The sequence below is a fragment of the Chiloscyllium punctatum genome, chromosome 2, assembly GCF_047496795.1.
Source record: "Chiloscyllium punctatum isolate Juve2018m chromosome 2, sChiPun1.3, whole genome shotgun sequence".
Lineage (NCBI taxonomy): Eukaryota > Metazoa > Chordata > Chondrichthyes > Orectolobiformes > Hemiscylliidae > Chiloscyllium > Chiloscyllium punctatum.
The window spans coordinates 127,737,499-127,756,394 of NC_092740.1; the positions used below are offsets into that span (position 1 = coordinate 127,737,499).

The window sequence follows — 18,896 nt, forward strand, 5'->3', positions numbered from 1 at the left end:
TCCACACTGTAGGGATTCTATGGTTCACTTACTCACCATTTGATGTGGTCTCAACACTTCACATCCTTATCAGCTTCTTGCCCATAATAACTTTGTTTTGTACAAATGAAATATATGGACCATGTTGACACCACTTTATTAACTTTCCGAAGAGCCTCACTTCACTATTGCCATTACTGGAAACTCTGAGCTTCCTGGATGGATCTAGTCACGGTCAGAAAATAAACACACAAAGTATGCATTTGGAGACTGTGTTAGTGTAAGCAGTTACTACACTGTTCTTCGAGTCAGGTTTAATTCTGGGCTAGATTCAGTGTCAAAGATTGACAGAAAGGAAGTTGTCCATTGATAAGAAAGCATAGTCCCACATTCAAACGTTGAAAGTTTTTAAAAATTTCTTCGTGTGGTATCAGCATCACTGTTAAGGGCAGCCATCCCTTTTGCCCTTAAACTGAGTAGTTTACAGGGCTGTCTCAGAGTTAACCATGTTGCTGTGGGTTTGGATAGGCCAGACCAATTCAGAATTGGGAGATTTCTTTCCTTGAAGGACATAGATTTGGATTAGATAGGTTTTTATAATAGTTGATTTATTATTCATTGACTTTAAATTATACCAACTGCTTTGATGGATTTTCCATCCAAACCGGCACTACCCTGGTTCTCTAGATCACCAATCCTGTAACATAACCAGGATGCCATCATTTTCTCCCCATGTGCTAGAAAGAAAAATCCTATTAACAGACAGACACGTTTTCTTGAGGCATGTATAAAACTGAATACTGAATACATTATCTTTCTTTCCTTCAAGTCCAACTCATAATGCCTAATTTTCTGCCACACATAAAGCAAGGATGCAGGTCCTACACCCAGCCTGGCTAGATTGGGATCAAAATCTATGCAATTAGCACTAATCTGATCTACGTGGCCATCCAATCAACTGGGCAAAACACCCCCATTCCTCCACAAACTACAGCCCTTCCCACACCCACCAACCAAACTACCTACTCTTCCCCACACTCTGAGCAAAAAGCCCTCCTACACATCAAACATCTCTCTCTCTCTTTCTCCCACCACCCCCCCCCCCCCCCCCCACAAAAAAAAAGTGAGTGTTACTGTGGCAGCTATCGATCATGATGGTTGACGACCTAATGTTCTTGCCAGCTGCCAGAAACTCCAAGGCTGCCCAGGATTCACTCACTCTCTCCTTCAGTGAGTGCTCTGTGTTAGAAGAATTTACAAGTTGATACTTAACCTGCATGTACAGGGATGTATGAAAAATGGGCGTGTAGGGAATAAACGTAAAGTGTTGCTTCACGCAGGTTCTGCTTTCAGTGCAATTACACACTTCTATCTTTCCCTTCAAGGTAAGAAAGAACATTCATTATTAGTGTCCTTCCCAACTGCAGCTCTCCAAACCTTAAACTTCTCTTTGCTAGACCTGTCACAACCCATTCACTATGTTCTCTTATCAGCATTTATGTAGCACCTTTTCTTGACCTCAGGACATCCTCAGGCATTAACAGTGAATGAACTGTAGTTACTGTTGTCGGAAAGGTGGTAGGTAGTTTGCAGATACCAAGTTTCGACTAGTTGTTGATGGTTTCTAAGCAAGAGATAAATACCGGACAGAAAGTTCAGGTGAATGCTCTTGTTCGAGAATGGCAATAATGGGGATTTTTTGACGTCCGCCTGAAAGGACACACAGGGCCTTAGCTTAACATATCATTCCAAAGGCAGGACCTCCAGCAGTTCAGTATTCTCTCAGTACTGCACAGGAGTGGCAGCTTACAATTCTGTGCTCAAGTCATTGGAGTCACATGACCACAAAACTCAAGGACAAGATTGCTTCCCATGGTATACAACATCACATCTAGAAACAATATACTTAAGTAACAAAGTTTCAGCAGTGCCACTGGCAATTTTTCTTCATTGTTGGGCAAGATCAGACACGCGCTTCAGTGCAATTTCCAGTCACCTAGAATTTTCCAAAGTAGATTAATGAGTGTGGGAGATGTTTATATAATAGTGTGTTGTGTGACAATCTAAATAGAATAGGAATAGTTGCAGTATTTTTATATATAATCTATATTTTTCTCTATACATATATAACATTAAAGATTACAAACCTGTTAAATCATTTGTTAAAATTTTAAACAAAACAGTACTACAAAATGCAAAGGACATGTAATTATTCAGAGCAATAAAAGATACAAAGGAAAACCATCAGTGTTAAACCTGTCATCATGCTACCTTGCTGGACCTAGCAATTCCTCATTTTCTGTTTCAAATAAAGTGCCCTTTGACATGATGAGGCCTAAAGAGCAGGAACAGAAGTAGATTTTGCTTTAATGAATCTGGGCAGTTTCGAGAGTCATTGGCATTGTTCACTGACCAGGAACTTGAGATGAGGGGTCTTATACTTTCAAACACCATGACATTTTACAACATAAAGGACAACTTTCACTATCTCCCATTGAACTAAGTGCATTTTGAGCAGTTTATCGCTGAATAAGTTACACTTGCATACTGTACTTGGTTCTCCCATATGTTAAGTATGATTCTATGTCAGTGTTTCCTCATATTGCACTCCCATCCTTAAACTAGTTTCCCTCCCAGGCAATATTAGTTACTGGCATTTTGAAGCTGTGTCCTGGCTCGAATTGCACTTTGAGTAGTCCTGTATGTTTAAAGCACAGTCTCTTGCATCACACCGACCAGACTGTGAGGTCTCTCCTGATGGCTTTTGTGCTCGCTGCTTCCGTCTCCTGATTCCGACTCCGTGCTGGCAAATGTGCTCAGATCGCCGCAGCTCTGCAGATGCAGCAGTTGTGCATGGCCCTGCGTCTGGGGTGTCTCCCTGTTTGAGATGTTGTGTTCGGAGCTGCCAATGATCGCCTATCCAGAAAGAAAAACACAGGTAAAGCCCGGGTAGTCAAGTTGCACTCAGCAGTTCCCTCTCCAGAATGAAGCAGAAGTGAGATTCCACATATTGTGTGGAACATTCCTGAGAATTACTGAATGATGTTGTACTAAAAGAGACCAATCAGCCAAACATATCTTTCAAAAGAGTCAGTACAGGTGTCAATTAGTTCCACTGTACTCTTGGTCAATTGCGCATGGCCCTGCAATTTTGAATTCCTTTTAAAGTTTACTGTTGAATCTGTGGAGACAGGGGTATTGTCACTGGACTAGAACTCCAGAACCCCCAGGTTAACGTTCTGCGAGTACATGGGTTTGAATCCCATCGTGGTAGATGGTGAAATTTGAATTCAATAAAAATCCTGAATAAAACCTTAGTGTAATGATGACCACGGTAAAAACCCATCTGGCTCACTAATGTCCTTTAGAAAAGGAAACTGCCATCCTGACCTGGTCTAACCTAAATGTGATCCCAAATCCACAGCAATGTGGTTGATTCTTAGCTGCCCTCTGGGCAATTAGTGATGGGAAAGAAATGCTGGCCTAGCCAGTGAGTCCCAGATCCTATGAACAATTTTTTTTTAATTGTGTATATAAACTTAGTTCTTTTACTCATTACCTGAAGGTTGTGCCCTCTGGTTACTTACCCTCCTGCCCTAGAAACAAATTTCTCCTTATTACTCTTCTTAAAACCCTTCAATGTTTGGAATGTGTCAATTGAATATCCCCTTAACCTTCTCGGTTCTAAGGAAAACAGCCTGGAGTTTCTCCAGTCACTCCACACACTGGAGTCTCTCACCATTCTAATTAATTCCTTCCGCACACTTTAGGCCTTTGCAGTGTTTTTAATATCTGGTCCCCAGAACTGGGCAGATTTTTCTAGGTGGGGTCTAATTTGAGGTGAAAGGTCACTGCCCTGAAACATTCATTCAGTTGCTCTGATGTTACTTTAAAAATATGTAAAAATTCCCTCGTTCATTGTCTCCTAATTCTCAATTACTTCATCGTTTTTTGAAATTCTTATCCATGTTAATAACCTGGCGCATTACAAACCGATACTATCGATAGCACACATATAAAGCCACAATCCCATTCGTTATCTACCTGGGGAGTATCCAACGGAAGAAAAATATGTTGTACATAGAATTTCACAGGACAGACCAGGTCATTATCCTTCTCTCAGTGGTAAGATGAGTCCTTTAATGTCTACTTGAGGGGCATATATGATCTCTATGTAATGTCTCCTCCAAAACAGCACACCTCGAGCAGTGTACTGCTGCCTCAGTACTGCATTGGGAATATCAGCTGGATTTCAGCTCCATTGTTTGGGTTTATTTAACTCTCAACTTCTTGCTATTTTTCTTTTCATTTTCTCATAATAAATGTAAGAAATAAAAGCAGGAGGTGACCGTTAGCTCCTTGATCTTTCGCCGCCATTCAACAAGGTCATCACTGATTTGATGTGACCTAAAGTTCACTTTTCCTGTCTGCCCCCAAAACCTTGACTTACTTACAAATCAACAATCTGTCTCCCTCCGTCTTGAATATATTCGAAGATCCACTCCCCAGTGCTTTCTCTGGAAATGAGTTCCAAAGACTTACTCCCCTTGATGGGGAAAAAAAAAGTTCTCCTAATCTCGGTCTCAAATGGGCGACACGTACATTGAAAGGATTTGAAACTAGATCCAGGTTCGTCCCCAAGAGGAAACATCCTCTCAGCATTTTCCCTGTCAAGCCACCTCTGAATTTTAAGCTTCAATAAGGTCATCTCTCATTCTTCTGAACTCCAGTGAGTACAAGTCCAACCTGCTCAACCTTTCCTCAAAGGAAATTTCCCAAATCACCTGCCAATCTAATCTAATTTACAGTATGCATTGGAATCCTTCATAGCCTGATCGATCCTCTTTGATATATAGATGTAGCATCCCAGAGACAGTGAGAACTAAAACGCAGTTGCAATGATTGTCCCTTACCTGATCGAGTATGTTAGCACTTGCCACTGCCTCCTCCATGTGTTCCTCATCAGACTGCAACACTGATCGAATATTTTCCACAAGTTCCTGCACCTCCGGGGTCATAGTGCATGACGAGTGCTCCAAGAAGCTTGCAACCAGTAACTTGGTGTCTCTGTAGCTGCTGTAATCCACCAGTGACCTGGGCCTTGACCTGGGAGTTCCTGACCTGTGACCCCTGCGCAGGGTCACAACCTGCATATCTGGCCTCTCGTCTGTTTGCGTCGCTGCTTCGCAGCTCACCACCAACTCTTGAGTAAAACGGAAAAAAATTTGTGAGAAGGAGAGAGATGGTGCAAACCAAAAAGAGGGCAGTGGGTATCAAAATGGATGCTGTGGGTAGGAAATGGGAAGCCAGGAACTGAGGACAACCTAGGTTTGTTAGTGTTAACCCCATGCAAGCTGCAACCCAAATGTGACTTGGAAGGCAGGGAGAAGCAGCCACGATCTCACGGAATGGCAGAACAGACGCAGTGGGTTAAATGGCCTGTTTCAGTCCCTATGTCTTATGGCCTAAGGTAGTCATGAGGGCTCCCAATCCTCCAGAATTGCTCTGGAGTGTCCAGAAAATGAAAATTTGTCACCAAGACCCAAAGACAAATGACCGGGGCTGAAGAATATCACCAGGGAATTGAAATCCAATTGATTATGAAGACTGTGACCACGTCACATTTGGTGGGGCAGGAGATGGACATTAACAGGTCAAGTGTCAATGTTGGGCATGGATGGGAGCAGTTGGCAACAGAAAATCAGTAGTTCAATCATCCTGAATTACAGTTTGCAATCTTGAGAAAATAATTTATTGCTATCTGCATTTTGTGCACTTCCCACAAAGTGCAGATCTTTGAAAACATATCTCAGGTCATTTCTAGGCTGACACAAGAATTCGGAGCAATGTGTGGGCAAAGGGTACATGCTTAGGCGGTGTCTAACCCCCTGTCAGGTCCAGGACAGGCCTGAGGAGAGGTAAAAGATGGTCCTCTGGGAAAGGATCCATTACTTTCCAATAGGGGGCATTTGTTTCACATTGGGGGTAAGTTGAAAATCAACCTACAAGCAACCAAAATCATCTGGCCGCCCCGTCAGAGTGGTGGGCTGTTCATCAGGGTTTGGACGTCTGTACAAACCTCTAAACATGAGAAAGGTCATAATTATCAAGCTGAACTTGTCCCACCAAATTAGATATTAGTCAACAATAACTTGCATTTATAGGATATTTTAGATGTCCTAAAACAGCCCAAGGTGCTCCAGAGGAGTATACAGAAGTCACATAAGGAAAGATTAGGACAGATTCAGTCAAAGAGGTGGATTTTATCTTAAAGAAGTAGAGAGGTGTATGGGGCTGGGGGTGGTGAGGGGTTGTTTTGGCAAGCTGAAAAAATGGAATGACTTCAAAACAAGGCTGAGAATTTCAAATTTGAGGCTTCACCAGTTTAGAACATAATTTATTTCGGCAGGTACAGAGACTGGGTAAACTGTACACATTCACATAGGATGTCAGTCATTTTCAATCTTCGAGAAACTGGGATAAAGTGACAATGGTAACATTTCAAACTCTCGCTACAGGGAAAGAAAGAAACGTGAAACTAAAGCCCTTGCATGAAATGAAAATGTATTTTATTAATAAGATACGAGGAAGTAATTTCAAGGTCACAACCTAATCTCAGGTTTCAGATAGCAGCCACAAACCTGAAAAGTATTAGTTTCCTGGATCTCAATCTCATGGGTCAGATTAACAGCTTGCGACAATACATGACCTCAGTCTGTCTCGAAAGGGGAAAACCAGTAGCAGAAAGTGAACCAGGCTGTTTGCAATCTTCAACACGTGAGCTAACCTTGCAGCCCTGTAGTTTCCCACCATCACTCAAACCATTTCCATCTTCATAACATTGCCTACCTACCTCAGTTCATCTGCTGAAACCCTCATCCGTACCCTTGTTAATTCTACAAATGATTTTTCCAATGCTCACCTGCATCTCCGATCCTCATCTCCCATCCTCTGTAATCTTGAATCTACCTAACTGGTCCAATGCTGATAGTCCTCATTAGTATGCACTGTCAAAGCATAACTAAGTAATAGTGAGGGTGAGAATGTGTGATTTTTTTATTTCAAAAATATACTTTATTCATTAATGATTTGATGGTCTGTACATTGGATCATGCCATACATATGTCCATATTTACAAACACAGATTCGACTTTATCCTTGTCCTTTACAATCCTGTGCATTTTTCAATCTTGTATATATACATATATTTGGCTGAGGCATCAGCAGAGCCCAAAAAAACGTCTGTATGGGCCCCCTGTTCTTCTTTAGGCAGGCCGATCTTACACGGTGGTCTTTCCCCACCGCGCCTTGGCGGCAGCTGCCCCAAGCTTCAGCGCGTCCCTCAACACGTAGTCTTGGACCTTGGAATGTGCCAGTCTGCAACACTCGGTCGGGGTCAACTCCTTCAGCTGGAAGATCAACAGGTTTCGGACCGCCCAGAGAGCGTCCTTCACCGAGTTGATGATCCTCCAGGCGCAGTTAATGTTCGTCTCGGTGTGAGTCCCGGGGAACAGGCCGTAGAGCACGGAGTCCCGCGTCACGGCGCTGCTCGGGACGAACCTCGACAAGCACCACTGCATTCCTCTCCAGACTTCCTCTGCATAGGCACATTCCAGAAGGAGGTGTGTGACAGTCTCGTCCCCCCCACAGCCACTTCGAGGGCAGCGTGCGGTGCGGCAGAGAGTCCGGGCGTGCATAAAGGATCTCACAGGCAGAGCCCTTCTCACCACCAGCCAAGCCACGTCTTGGTGCTTGTTGGAAAGTTCTGGCGATGAGGCATTCTGCCAAATGGCTTTGACAGTCTGCTCAGGGAACCGCTCGACAGGATCCGCCCTCTCCTTTTCCCGAAGGGTCTCAAGGACGCTACGTGCTGACCACTTCCTGATGGACTTGTGGTCAAAGGTGTTTTTCCTCATAAATTTCTCCACGAAGGACAGGTGATACGGAACGGTCCAACTACTCGGAGCGTTCCGCAGCAGCAAACCCAGGCCCATCCTTCGCAACACCGGGGACAGGTAGAACCTCAGTACGTAGTGACACTTGGTGTTTGCGTACCGGGGATCCACGCACAGCTTGATGCAGCCACACACAAAGGTGGCCATCCGGCCCTCTCACATCTCAGTGGTGAGAGTCTTGTCTCAATGTCCAGGACCTCATTATGAACACACAACTTTTCAGTCTTGATATCAAGATTTGATATCTTACGCAATTTTCCTGATATTCTCACAGAGCTCACATTATTCAAGGCCTGGAAAGGTTCTTCCCTTTAAAACGTGTGAAAATCATTATTAAATCAGCTTCCGTCCTGTCAAGGAACACATTTCTGACCATGCATCAACATCATGATACTGCAACTTGAACTGGAATTGGACGGAGGTGGTTAGGAGATTTTCTGAGCATTTAAAGCCTGTAGCTAAAATGTTAGTCTTTAACAATGTCCATGAGATCAAATGTACTTCTGCACCTAATACAAAATGGACAGTGCCCTGTCAGTGTAAATGCCACTATTTCTCTAGTCTACCTTTCATTCACTCTATCCCTGCCACTCCACACAGGTCTAAGCAACATTAATAGATAACTCCTACAATGCAAGCATCATGTCCACTCAATGCTCTCATTCACCTCACACTCTACACTATTAACCCCTTCCTGCCTTCTGTGCTTCTGCTCACTCACTGGCACATCTCACCATCTCTCCTGCTCATGTGTTACTAGTAACTGTACTACCATCCACTTCCACCAAGTTCAATCCTGCACTGAGTCTCACTGCTGGAAAAACCAGCTCCCATTTCCCTGCAATCCTTAGACTGGAGGAATCTAAATCCCTGAGGTCAGGTAAGACCAAACACCTGATTGACTAGCCAATGCAATGCAGGTACATGCAAATAAGGTAGTCATCCACCAATAGCAAGATTCTGAAATTTCCATGTAAATCTTCAAGAGAAAAGGGGAAAAAACATTTGATGTTGAGATTATGATGTTTTTTCACTCTCCATATGTTCCCGCTGTTATTCAAAAAACTCCAGGAAGAGGTGCAATCACCAAGTGGAGTGCTTTGCTTCTTTGAATCGAGTGCATATGCAAAAGGGCGGCACGATGGCACAGTGGTTAGCACTGCAGCCTCACAGTGCCAGGGACCCAGGTTCAATTCAAGCCTTGGGTGACTGCCTATGTGGAGTTTGCACATTCTCCCAGTGTCTGGGTCGGTTTCCTCCGGGTGCTCCGGTTTCCTCCCACAGTCCAAAGATGTGCAGGTCAGGTGAATTGGCCATACTAAATTGCCCATAGTGTTAGGTGCATTAGTCAGAGGGAAATGGGTCTGGATGGGTTACTCTTTGGAGGGTCGGTGTGGACTGGTTGGGCCAAAGGGCCTGTTTCCAGACTGTAGGGAATCTAATCCAAGTGAAATCACATTCTTCAATCTACTTGAGCCAAACCACGATATCTGGAATCTGGCAATAACACGCCCAACATCGTAACCTGCACAGAAACAGGTCAGCATTCTCTCTAATCCATGCTGGCTTTTATGCTCCACTCAACCATCCCTCCATGCCCAATCATCTCACCCTATTAACATCTCCTTCTGTTCCTTTCTCCCTCATGTCTTTATCCAGCTTCCCTTTAAATACACTATTCATCTCATCTATTTCGTACAGCAGGAAGTGCCAACTTCTCACCAGCAGTGTGCAAAGGAGTTGCTCCTGAGTTTCCTGTTGGGTTTATTAGCAATGACCCCTGCGCAGATAGACTCAGTTCAGGTCCTGCCCAAACTGGTAACAAGCTCCTGGTGCCTTACACTTTTAACTATTTTAAAGACCACTATCATGCCATTTTTTCTTCTTTGCTTTTCTGGAGAAAAGAGCCCAATCTTTTCAATCATTTTGAGTCCACCATTACAGTACCATTCTTGTGTTTGTGTTTGGTTCCTTCCAAAGTGCCCAGAGTTGAAATGTCTAAAACTAAGGGCCATGTGTTTAAGGTGAAAGGGGGACAGTTCAAAAGGAAATATATGGGGAAAGTTTTTTTACACAAAGTGCTAGGAGTCAGGAACATACAGCCAGAGGAGATACGACAGGGGTGTTCAAGGGACCTTTAGATAAGCACATGAATATGCAAGGAATGGAGGGATAAGGACCAAGGTGAAAGTGAGGACTGCAGATGCTGGAGATCACAGTCAAGATTAGAGTGAGATGCTGGAAAAGCACAGCCGGTCAGACAGCATCTGAGGAGCAGGAGAGTCGATGTTTCGAGCATAAGCCCTTCAGCAAGAAGAGTCCTCACTTTCTCCTAAAATGGAGACCAGTACTGCATGTGTAATCTCACCAAGGTTCTACAATTTTCAAAGCACCAGCAACCCCTCTTTCGCGTTCCACTTCTTACCTTCTATAACTAATTCTTGAAGCAGTGGGTCACTGTTTGATCCGCTGAGCCCTGACCTGCTCGACTTGCTGCATTCTGTTCCAGAGTGTCTGCTCCGCGGTGGGTGCACAATGCATAACTGCAGCGGGTCACTGAGAGCGCCCCCCGGAGGATTGTTCTCTGCAAAGTAACGCAAGAAATAATCACCTTCAGTAGTTATAGTGGAAACTAACCCCAGACCCAATTCTCCTTTAAGTCATAGCTTAGTCTCACCTCGAGTCAGAGGTCATGGAACCAAACCTCACGCCAGACTCTTCAGCACAAAGTTAAACCTGATGAAGCTGCATGAGATTTTAAGCCAAGATTCCTCTCTGGTGGATATTAAAGACTCCACCGTCACTGAGCCAAAATTTACCCCTCACCCAGTACCATTAAAGTAGATTAATGTATGAAATCTTGTGCACACATTAGCTGTTATGTTTCCTACATTATTGTAGTAACTACACTTCTTTGTGGGCTTAAAGACACTTTGGGATGTGCCAAGAGTTTATTACTATGAAGGGACAGGACTAAGGACATTGGTTAGGCCACTGTTGGAATATTGCGTGCAATTCTGGTCTTCTTCCTATCAGAAAGATGTTGTGAAACTTGAAAGGGTTCAGAAAAGATTTACAAGGATGTTGCCAGGGTTGGAGGATCTGAGCTATAGGGAGATGCTGAACAGGCTGGGGCTGTTTTCCCTGGAGCGTCGGAGGCTGAGGGGTGACCATATAGAGGTTTAAAAAATTATGAAGGGTATGGATAGGGTAAATGGGCAAAGTCTTTTCCCTGGATCGGGGAGTCCAGAACTAGAAGGCATAGGTTTAGGGTGAGAGGGGAAAGATATAAAAGAGACCTACGGGGCATTTTATTCACACACAGAGGAAGTGGTGGAGGCTGGTACAATTGCAACATTTAAGAGGCATTTGGACGAGGTATATGAATAGGAAGGGTTTGGAGGGATATGGTCCGGGTGCTGGCAGGTGGGACTAGATTGGGTTGGGATATCTGGTTGGCGTGGACCGAAGGGTCTGTTTCCACGTTGTACATCTCTATGACTCTATGATAACTGGTTTATCGAGAACTGGGATGGGTGTGGGGAGGGTGATAGGAGAGGGTAGATCAATCTTGGTAGACCTCATCCCACTTCCAGACAACTGCTCAATAGCAGGACTGACAGAAACTCCCATGCTGAGCTGAGAATGATGTAACATTTAGGATTAGCATCGAACAAGAGAGAACATTATTTGAAATGGGGTAAATCATTTTTCTCAGAAGCATGGAAGCTGATTGAATTATTATGTTACAGGAAGGAAGAGAAGATTGCAAAGTACAAAGAAGATCTATAAGCAAGTTGCCGGGGAAGGAGAGGTTTTGTTATGAGGAAAGACTGAGTCATCTGGTGTTGCTTTCTTTGGACGAGAGGAGCCTGAAGAGGCACTTAATTGAGGCATAGCGGGGTTGACAAACAATGGATTAGGCAGGATCCGATTGCCCTTCGCAGAAAGGTCAATAACTAGGGGTCCCAGGTTCTAAGTGATTGGTACAAGGACTAGACTGGAGTTAAGGAGAAATTCTTTCATCCAGAGGGTGGCGGTCTGGAGTTCGCTGCCTTGGTGGGTGGCAGAAATGAAAACTCCTGACACATTTCAAAAACATTTGGATACAAGTGGAAAACCTTGGGGCCTAATGGCCTCCTCCTCTGCTATAGAGGGTTTCACATTTCAGCAAAATAGGCCTTTGTAGCAGAATGTCATTTCAGAAGGAGAAAAAGGCCAAAACAGGGCTTTACAAAACATTTTCAAGTGTTTACAGCGCAGAATCAGGCCATTTCAGAACAACGGTCAGTGTTTACACTGCACACCTACCTCCTCCCATCCCTACTTCGTCTCTCCTCATTGCGGTAGTTTTAACGGTAGATATTTGGGACCTTCAGCAACAGGAAGCTCATGGATTGAGCTTACCCTGATGGCACAGACCACTAAAGCCTGGATTGAGCTGAATGTTAGAGTTGAAGAAATTAACCCTGAGTCTTTATTCAGTCAGGTGACCATAGTCTCACTCAGCAAGGGCCCACTGGTCCTCGCAGGGGGTGCTCATGTTGAAGAAAGGGGGACACTTTGGTTTCGGGCTTGGAGGATGCTCTATTATACCCATGGAGTTATGTGGACTGAAAGAGACAAAGATAAGAGGGCAAAAATAAAACAATGAATTTAAGATGCTGGAAGTATGTCAAACTGATGAAATCCAACTTGAGTTTCGTTCTTGATTGATCGTGGTTTTTATTGTTGTGATCCATTGTTAATTTAGCAAGCAGGCAGCTACCTGTTCAGCAGAACTTGCAATATTAAATCATGTAGCAGAGAGGGAAGCCATTTGGTCCATTGTGCCTATGCTAACTCTTTGAAAGAGCAATCCAAATACTCCTATTCCTCTTCACTCTTTTGTCATTGCACTGCTATGTTTTTGTTTCCTTTTTATTAGATTCCCTACAGTGCAGAAACAGGCCCTTCAGCCCAACAAGTCCACACCGACCCTCCGAAGAGTAACCCCCCCAGACCCATTCCCCTACTAATGCATCGAACACTATGGGCAATTTAGCATGGCTAATTTACCTGACCTGCACACCTTTGTCCTGTGGGAGGAAACCGGAGCACCCGGAGGAAACTCAGACACAGACACGGGGAGAATGTGCAACCTCCACACAGACAATCGCCAGAGGCTGGAATTGAACCTGGGTCTCTGGCACTGCGAGGCAGCAGTCCTAACCTCTGAGCCACCGTGCTGCCCATCTTCCCAAGCTTTCATCCAATTCCACTTTTATACCATAGAATCTGCTTCAGATCTTTTCAGCCAGTGACCATGGCTCACTGTGTGAGAAAAACCTCTCTCTGTACTCATAGCATGGTGCATGTGGTTTGAGGATGAAAGAACTGAGGCTGCTAAGATGAAGGGGAGAAATATGTACCCAGTCTGTTTTGGAATACTGGGAGGTGAAAATCTCTTGGTATCTAACACTTCTATTGAGGCGGGTGTTGGGTGAGGAGAAGGTAGGAATTCGATGAACTGCTGCTAAAACCACAGAGGCAGCTAACACTTTGTCCTGTGCAACCACCAATACATTCCATCTCCAAACCAAAGACTCTTAAGAGTTACTGAATCCCTCTGTTGTTCCAGCAGGGGAATAAAGGAGGGATTGCCAACTCTCTAGGATTGCCCTGGAGTCTCCTGGAAGAAAAGCTGAACACTACTGCAAGTAAAGACCCAGGAGGAAAATCATACAGACATTAAAAGTAAAATCTTGGAACCCTTCTGTTTAGGCCATTTGAGTGACAGTCAAGTCCAATCTTATTGGCTCACAAAGTTGCTGCTTGTTTTCCAATTGGTTGTGGTATGGCAGGGGTGTCAGAAAACCTGACTCGTCGAAGAATATGTTGCTGGAAAAGCACAGCCGGTCAGGCAGCATCCGAGGAGCAGGAGAATCGATGATTCAAGCATAAGCTTTTATCAAATACCGATGAACAGCTTATGCTCAAAACATCGACTCTCCTGATCCTCGGATACTCCCTGACCAGCATCATGCTCTTTGACTCTGATCTCCAGCATCTGTAGTCCTCACTTTCCCTCCTGACTTGTCAGATGGCCCATGAGAGGCTGGACTGGTTTGTGGCAGGGGACCACGTGAGAGAACCTCCAGGAAAGGTCCCAGCAGAGTTGGCAACCCTGGATTTGGAGAGAGGACAAAATAACATGATGTTACCGCGGCCTTTACCATCCGATGTTGCACATGCTGCTCTTTCAGATGCTCCGTCCATGACCTCGGTGGCTTGCAAGCTCGAAACCTGACAACACAAAACTGTCAAGTTAAAACAGGTAGTGTTCATGGCCCACTGCAATTTCAAAGAGATCTTGATAAATTTGCTGGTGGTTTTCTCACGGCCACTTCACCCCTTGAGAGGAACTGAGACAATGTCTGCTGTGACTTAGTGGGACACACTCTTTAATCTTCAATCAGAAGTTCGTGGGTTAGAATCCCACTTCAAAGACTAGTCCAGGCTGACATTGTCTGAGTCTAAGGCACCTTCTTTCAGATGATACTTTACACTGAGCCCCTATCTGCTCTCTCAGCTGATGCAGATACCACAGACAAACAAAGAACACCAGAAAATTTCACTTGCTGGTCAATAATTAGCCCACAAATCAACAAGGAAAACAAACCTCATCATCATCATCACCTTGATGTTTGTGGGATCAGTTGTGTGCAAATTGGCTGCCACATTTCCTACAACAGGAACTATTCTTCAAAAGTATTTCATTAGCCGTAATGTACTTTGAGGCATCGGAGGTCCTGACAGGTGCTATAAAAATGAAAGCCTCTGGTTGTATTTGGAAGTATTGGATTCCAGCATCATCTTGATAGACTGTCTTATTATATGGACCTAGACACAAAGCTTTTCACCCAAATTTCAGCAAAGACACAAAGGAAAGAACAAAGAACAAAGAAAATTTACAGCCCAGAAACACACCCTTCGGCTCTCCAAGCCTGAGCTGATCCAAATCCACTGTCTAAACCTGTCGCCCAATTCCTAAGCATCTGCATCCCTCTGCTCCCCACCTACTCATGCATCTGTCCAGACGCATCTGAAATGAATCTACAGTGCCTGCCTCTACTACCTCTGCTGGCAATGCGTTCCAGACACCCACCACCCTCTCTGTGTAAAGTACTTGTCGTGTGTATCCCCCTTAAACTTTTCACCTCTCACCTTGAAAGTGTGACCTCTCGTTTTTGAATCCTTTATCCTGGGAAAAAGCTTATCTCTAACTAGTGAACATCAAGTGTTCTAGAAACATCAAGTGCATCAACGGGCATTTATGAGATGCATATTGTCCATTGCTTTGTGTGGTTTCATAAGGTCAATGCAGAGGTACTTAGTATTTAAAATAACTTATAACACGGGGTACAAAAACTTACAGCACCTTGCAGTAAGTGTTCGTAGTTGTAGGAACTTTGACTCAGTATTGAGCTGCACCCATCGGGGAAGGTTACGACACTACTCCAGGAGACGGTCACACCCCTTAAGTTTGGGTCTTCTGACAGGAGAGGGTGTGACTACAAGTGAGGCAGATAAAAGATCCAAGGCTGGAATACAGGAGCCTCATCCTTTGCGATTGTCCAACAGGTTTGAAGATTTTTGTTTCAGTTTGTTTGGATGAGAGTGAGGGTTGCAGGGTGGATGTGCTAACTGACCATGGCACTGTGGTACAGGAAGAAATTATGTCATGATAGTTAGGGGACAGTATACGGAGGGAAATTGACACTGTTCTCTTCAGCAAGAAGCACAAGTCCAGGCTGGGTTACCTGTCTGATGCCCAGTTTCAGGGTATCTCCCCTGTGCTGGAGATGAACCTGCAGTGGGAAGGGAAAGATCCACTTTGTGGACACTTTGACATTGCAGGGCAGCATGGTGGCTCAATGGTTAGCACTGCTGCCTCACAGCGCTAGGGACCTGGGTTCGATTCCAGTCTCGGGCGACTGTGTGGAGTTTGAACATTTTCCCTGTGTCTGCGTGGCTTTGCTCTGGTTTCGTCCCACAATTCAAAGATGTGCAGGCTAGGTGAATTAGCCGTGAATTAGGTGAATAAGTGGGCGGCATGGTGGCACAGTGGTTAGCACTGCTGCCTCACAGCGCCAGAGACCCGGGTTCAATTCCCGCCTCAGGCGACTGACTGTGTGGAGTTTGCACGTTCTCCCCGTGTCTGCGTGGGTTTCCTCCGGGTGCTCCGGTTTCCTCCCACACTCCAAAGATGTGCAGGTCAGGTGAATTGGCCATGCTAAATTGTCCGTAGTGTTAGGTAAGGGGTAAATGTAGGGGTATGGGTGGGTTGCGCTTCGGCGGGGCGGTGTGGACTTGTTGGGCCGAAGGGCCTGTTTCCACACTGTAAGTAATCTAATCTAATCTAATCAAAAATTGTCCATAGTGTTTAGGGATGTGTAGGCTAGGTGCATTAGTCAGGGGTAAATGTGGAGTAATAGGTAAAGGGAATGGGGCTCGGTGGGTTACTCTTCGAAGGGTCGGCATGGACTTGTTGGGCCAAAGGGCTTGTTTCCACACTGTAGGGATTCTACTCTATTAATAACACAGGAAGAGGTTCTGTAGACAATGTATGAGAAATTAGGTGCCAAATTCAAAAGCAGAACCTCAAAGGTAATAATGTCTGGATAAACTAAACAAGGGGAGAGTTGCAAGGGATCAAGCTGGGCAAATGTATCAAATCGAAGGAGAGTGTCGATTTAGGAGAACAAAATACTAATGTGGAAAATGACGATCAGGGAAAGATAGGAAAGGACAAAGAGAGAAAAAAACTAAGAATATATCAGCTGTCAAGACTAGATGCTACAAAGATAATAAGAAAACTCAAGGCTCTTTGTCTGAATATATGTGTTATTCATAAAAAGTAAATGAATTAATAGTGCACATTGACATGAATAAATATGATCTGGATTATCTCATGGAATGATGGCTACACAATTAGAAGGACTGGATTCTCAACATTTAGGAGTACAGGAAATTCAAGAACAGGAAGCTAGGTAAAGGCAGAGAGGTAGTGCCCCCATTCAAAGATGGTATTGGTGCAATAGTTGGAGATTACCTTGGATCATGAGAAAAGGACGTAAAAACAGTTTGGGTAGAGATGAGGATTAGAAGGAGAAATAAGTCACTAGTCGGAGTGATCTACAAGTCCCCAAACAATATCCATGATGCAGCAAGAAATACGCCAGAAAAAATACTGGGTGCTTGGAATAAAGAGACAGCACTAATTATGGGAGACATTAATCTCCATATAAAATGGAAAAAATCATATTCGCTACAGTACCTTTAATGACAGACAGATAGAATGTTTTCAAGATAGTTTCTTAGAGCATTACGTCTGTAACCAACCAGAAAGCAGGCTACACTAGACTTGGTATTGTGTAATGTGATAGGATTAATTAATTCATTCATAGTAAAGGCACCGCTCTGTCACATTTATCATAACATGATTGAATTTTATATTTAGCTTGAAAGGGAGACAAGTGAGTCTGAGAGTGAATAATGGCAACCATGTTGCCATGCCATGAAAACTGAGCCAGTTTAAGTATATTGGGATATTAGAATAGATGATTGATGAATAGAGAAGCAGTGACAGAATAAGTACATTTCAACTGTGAAGAAAAATTTCAAGAGAAGGAGCCACTAATATTAGTTGGCGAAGGTAAGGAAAGCATCTAACTCAGAAGAAAATATGTATAATTGTACAGAGTGACTGGTCAGAATATAAAGAATAACAGAGAATGACTAAAACACTAATCAAGGAAAATAAATTAAGTGCGCAAGGAAATCAGCTAGAAATGTAAAAAGAGATAGCAGGAGTTTCTATAGGTTTATAAAAAAGAAAGTCAGCTAAGTATTAGTCCTCTGGACAGTGAAAATGGAGAGTTAATAGTAGATAATAAAGAAATGGATACAATGAATAAATATTTTGCTTCTTCACTATAGAAGATACAAAAACATGCTGGCAATACCTTTAAACCTGGAGGTTGAAGAAAACAAAAAGAGAACTTTGGTGAATTAATAGTCCCTAAGTAAGAGGTACTGAGCAAACTGGTGAAGCCTTAAGATAATAAATCTCCATGATTAGCTTAATCCTAGGATGTTAAAAGCTGGGTCTAATGAGGTAGGTGTATTGGTGTTAACTTTCCAAAATTTGTTAGATTCTCAAAGGTTCCATGATACTGGAAAATAGCAAAAATGGCAGAAAACAGAGTATGCATAAATTGGTATTTTCAAATTGGCAGGATGCAATGTGTGGGGTCCTATAGGAGACTGTACTGGGTCCCCACTTTTTCACAATGTATATCAATAACTTAGATGAGGGCATTGAAGGTTTGGTGGCTAAATTTGTAGATGACACAAAGTAAAAGTGCATGTTGGGAAGATGACCTAACAATGATGCAGACCAACATACGACAGATTGAGTGGGTGGGCAAATATCTCACAGATGGAATACAATGTGGGTAAATGTGAAGTCGTTCACTTTAGGAGGAAGAATGAAAATAAATCAAGTATTATTTAAATGGTAAACAGCTGTAGGGATCTGGATGTTTTAGTATGTGAGTTGTAAGAAGTTAGTATGCAGTTATAGCAAATGATTCAGAAGGATGATGAAGTAATACTCCTTTATTACAAGAGGAATTGAACATAAAACATTAGAATGTTATGCTTCAGGGCAGTGGTGAGACCAATTCTTAAATCTGGTATTGTGTGATTTTTAACTTTGTACACCCCAGTCCAACAATAGCATCTCCAAATCGCATCTTAAATCCTGTGTGCTGTTTTGGTCTCTGTCCTTTAGGAAGAATGTAAATGATTTTGAATAATACAAAGGAGCTTTATTGGACTAATAGCCACAATAAATGGATTGTCTTTTGAGGAGAGGTTGAACAATCTGTGCTTTTCGCTGGACTTGAGAAGAGAGAG

The 18,896-nt window shown here is 43.5% G+C and overlaps 1 protein-coding gene across 3 annotated transcripts in view; it reads right to left on the reverse strand.

Moving 5' to 3' along the window:
* Positions 1 to 2,086: 2,086 nt before the first annotated feature.
* The window catches only part of fam189a2 (family with sequence similarity 189 member A2), a 131,483-nt gene continuing 114,673 nt past the window's right edge, over positions 2,087 to 18,896 (reverse strand). For 2 of the 3 annotated variants that reach the window (XM_072588491.1, XM_072588473.1), the window contains 4 exons: positions 14,138 to 14,219; positions 10,360 to 10,518; positions 4,893 to 5,182; positions 2,087 to 2,895 (listed from right to left, as the gene is read on the reverse strand). In XM_072588491.1, coding sequence (XP_072444592.1) covers positions 2,686 to 2,895; positions 4,893 to 5,182; positions 10,360 to 10,518; positions 14,138 to 14,219 — 741 coding nt within the window. In that variant the 3' untranslated portion in view covers positions 2,087 to 2,685. The remainder of the gene's footprint in view (positions 2,896 to 4,892; positions 5,183 to 10,359; positions 10,519 to 14,137; positions 14,220 to 18,896) is intronic. The other variant, XM_072588482.1, reaches the window with a different exon arrangement.